Genomic DNA, 3764 nt, shown 5'->3' on the forward strand with positions numbered 1-3764 from the left:
TTTGACTAATTCTTAAAATAATTATGTCAAGTTTCTCTAGAATTTCTGCATTTAATAAGCATATATTTTACTTTGAGAGAAAAGATTCTAAAATTAGCATGATAATCCTAGAAGTGGTCTATATTTAGTTCATCTTTACTTGTGATGCCTAAAGTGACAGATTACCTAAATTGGCCTCATTTTGTAGATAAAGCAATGGTTTTAAAACATCACCCAGACAAACGGAAAGCAGCTGGTGAACCAATAAAAGAAGGTGATAATGACTACTTCACTTGTATAACTAAAGGTAAGAAAATATAGTCAGAAATTTCTCATAACAATTGTTGATTTAGTAATTGCTGGGACTGGGTTTCCTATGTACAGTGTAGTTCATTCAACTAACCTGTGACATTTTAGAACATTTCTGCTACATCAGGTTATTTCTAATAATATCCCCAGAGCCTCACCAGTAGCATCAGCAACACCTAGCAGCTTGTTAGAAATGCAGAATCTTAGGCCCTGCCCTAACTTACTAATTAGAATCTGCGATTGAACTAGATCCCCAGGTGATTCTTACCAGAAGCTCATCCTACATTTAACTCTTGTGTATTATATCTAATGATGAGAATACTGAGATCTTTTTCTGTGTCAGATGTTTTGTGCAAATAAACTGTTCTCCAGCTATTTTGCTAGTTTAAGAAGTTGATCCTAGCATGGTACAGACCCCACAACTATTTGTTGCTATTTACTCAGCCATATCCTCATTAAGCAAATTAATGTAGGTAACCATTATTTCTAAGTGTTTTTTCATAAATGTGATTTTACACTTTGATGCTAATTTCTTTTGCCGAATAAAAAGCAATAGTTGGCAACTGAAAAAGTATATTTCCTCAACAAGATAACCACATACCATAAAAGTATGATGCTAATTTTTAAAAAATTGTATACACAACTTTCAGACTTACTCTTGGCCTGTGCTCTTACACTGTGCTCAAAAAGGCTAAGATCCTGTGACCTTTTACAACTTTGGGATGTAGCAGTTAACTTTCTAGCTATTTCTTTTTCCTCAGAGTCATTTCTATTGAGGGGTGATTATTTAACTCTTTTGAATAGTTAGTACTTAAAGAAGGAGTTAAGTACCATTACATCCAGTAGTGCTAGAGCTGTTGTTACCTAACATAAATCTTCCCCACCTCACAAACACACACAATTCTTTTTTATTCTTTTCTTTTTTTTTTTTTCTTTAAAAGACAGACTCTAACTCTTGTCACCCTGGCTAGAGTTCTAAGGTGTCAGTCTACCTACAGCAACCTCAAACTCTCAGGCTCAAGTGATCCCCTTGCCTCAGCCTCCCAAGTAGCTGGGATGACAGGCACCCTCCACAATGCCCGGTAGTTTTTGTATTTTTAGTAGAGACAAGGTCTTGCTCTTGCTCTTGCTCAGGCTAGTCTTGAACTCCTGAGCCCAAGTCATCCTCCCACCTCAGCCTCCCAGAGTGCTAGGATTACAGGTGTTAGCCCCAAAGTCTGGGCCTAGATTTTTAAATATGAAAATTAATTACCTTTTTTTAAAAGGAAGAGAATATTTGTTTTCTGACTAAAATAAATAAATAAATAAAAGTCATGGTGATGTGATCTTATAATTTTTTTCTCAGCTTATGAAATGTTATCTGATCCAGTGAAAAGACGAGCATTTAACAGTGTAGATCCTACTTTTGATAACTCAGTTCCTTCTAAAAGTGAAGCAAAGGATAATTTCTTCGAAGTTTTTTCCCCAGTGTTTGAAAGGAATTCCAGGTGAGTGAAGGCACATGGCTTTTGATCATAATGCTCTTGACTTGCTTCTTGTAGTCATGTAGGTTTCTGCTCTTTTCCTCTAAGAATCATCTTGTTTATAGCATTATCTCCACAGTCTCCTCCTCCTCTACAGTATTGAGCCTTTCTGGTGAACGTAATTACTGTTCCATTTATTTCACTTTTTAAATAGAAGTTCTACCTTTCTGTAATGAAATTCCTTACCAATAGATGAGATTTTTTTTTTTTTTTTAGTTTCCTTTGGAGGAAAGAATAGTATCTGACTATTCAGTGTGATACTTAGGTGACTAATTTCCCATTCTTTTGTTTCCTCCTTATCAATGGGTACACTATTTGACTAATTTTCTTTCTTTTTTTTTTTTTGAGACAGAGTCTCACTCTGTCACCTTTAGTAGAGAGCTGTGGCATCACAGCTCACAGCAACCTCAAACTCTTGGGCTTAAGCAATTCTCTTGCCTTAGCCTCCCAAGTAGCTGGGACTACAGGCACCCTCCACAACGCCCGGCTATTTTTTTGTTGCAGTTGCATTGATGTTTAGCTGATCCGGGTCAGGTTTGAACCCACCTTGGTGCATGTGGTCAGCGCAGTAACCACTGTGCTACAGGCGCTGCCCCTATTTGACTCATTTTCAATTGAGAAAAGATTTTCTTTTTTTGAGTATCTGATATCAAAAGCTTCTTTGACAAGGGTTATATATAAGGTTAAAGCATTTAGTAGCTCCAGTGGTGCAGTCAGATAGCATGCAGCACTTAGAAGATTAAGGCATATATAATTTATTTCATTAAAGTTGGTTTTAAAATAGTCTGTACAAATATTATTTTACATTTTTGGTCCCATCTCCATCTGTATTGGCAGATTTCCTTAAAGCACAACTTGGCTGCACAATGGAATCACCTGGAGAGCTTGAATGACTCCTGATGCTTGAGTTCCACCTGGAGAGATTCTGGCTCATTGGTTTGAATGTCTGTAGGGATTTTTATTGCCTCCAGGTGATGCTGTTTTGCAGCCAGGTTTGAGATCTTTGATTAATCCAAATACAGTGATTTTGCACAGTAGAAAACACTGGACAATAGCAGGCTCAGGATCCTTTTCAGAGGTGATGGCTGAAGTGCTGAACCTAGAAGTCTGGCTCTAAGGGAGAAGGTGGTGGTGATGAGGGAATGGAAATTGGTTCCCTTTGTGAATATTAACATTTTTTAGAGGACTAGGTATATTGGTTGCTTCTATGCTGCCTATTTAGGGGCAGGAGTAAGTGAGTTTGGGGAAAGAGGCAGGTGGTCTTTTCCTATCCTACCTGGCAGCTACTCTGGCAAACTAAAGGTAACATGTAGTGAAAGGACAGTCCCACTATTCCCCCCCCCCGACCCCCCCACAGTCCATCCTTGGCCTCACTTTTCTTGCACCTGTGTTGTTTCATGTCCCACTGCTGACCTTCTTTAGGTTGAAGAGATGGTAGGGATGGGAGATTGCAGGGGATTCGTAAAAACTATATTAGGTTGTCTGTTGAAATTTGGTACAAAATTTTTGAGTAGAATTTTTCTTTTGATATTTTAGATGGTCAAATAAAAAGAATGTTCCTAAACTTGGTGATATGAATTCATCCTTTGAAGATGTAGATGCATTTTATTCTTTCTGGTAAGTGAATATAATGTTTCTGTGATGCTGCCATTTTTCAAAAGGTTCAATAAGTACTTGAACTAGGCAAACTGCAGAACCTTCCCTGAACAGAAGCACTCTTGCATACCTTCTATGTGATATTGAGGCTCTCATGATTGTTTCTTAGTTTGTTTTCTATTAATCTAGAATTCTAGATATCAAGTACACTATAGCAATGAAAATTAAAACTAGTCATTTGAGTTCATTAAAAATAAACACATTTGGCTCGGCGCCTGTGGCTCAAGCGGCTAAGATGCCAGCCACATACACCTAAGGTGGCGGGTTCGAATCCAGCCTGGACCCACCAAACAACAA

At 37.8% G+C, this 3764-nt stretch overlaps 1 protein-coding gene across 3 annotated transcripts in view; it reads left to right on the forward strand.

The window, feature by feature from the left end:
- The window catches only part of DNAJC2 (DnaJ heat shock protein family (Hsp40) member C2), a 39439-nt gene that overhangs the window by 21309 nt on the left and 14366 nt on the right, over positions 1-3764 (forward strand). For all 3 annotated transcript variants that reach the window (XM_003782610.2, XM_012812064.1, XM_023518748.1), the window contains 3 exons: positions 188-286; positions 1634-1775; positions 3348-3428. In XM_003782610.2, the coding sequence (XP_003782658.1) occupies positions 188-286; positions 1634-1775; positions 3348-3428 (322 nt within the window). The remainder of the gene's footprint in view (positions 1-187; positions 287-1633; positions 1776-3347; positions 3429-3764) is intronic.

Source organism: Otolemur garnettii, unplaced genomic scaffold, assembly GCF_000181295.1.
Source record: "Otolemur garnettii isolate 467f Iridium unplaced genomic scaffold, OtoGar3 scaffold00005, whole genome shotgun sequence".
Taxonomy (NCBI): Eukaryota; Metazoa; Chordata; class Mammalia; order Primates; family Galagidae; genus Otolemur; species Otolemur garnettii.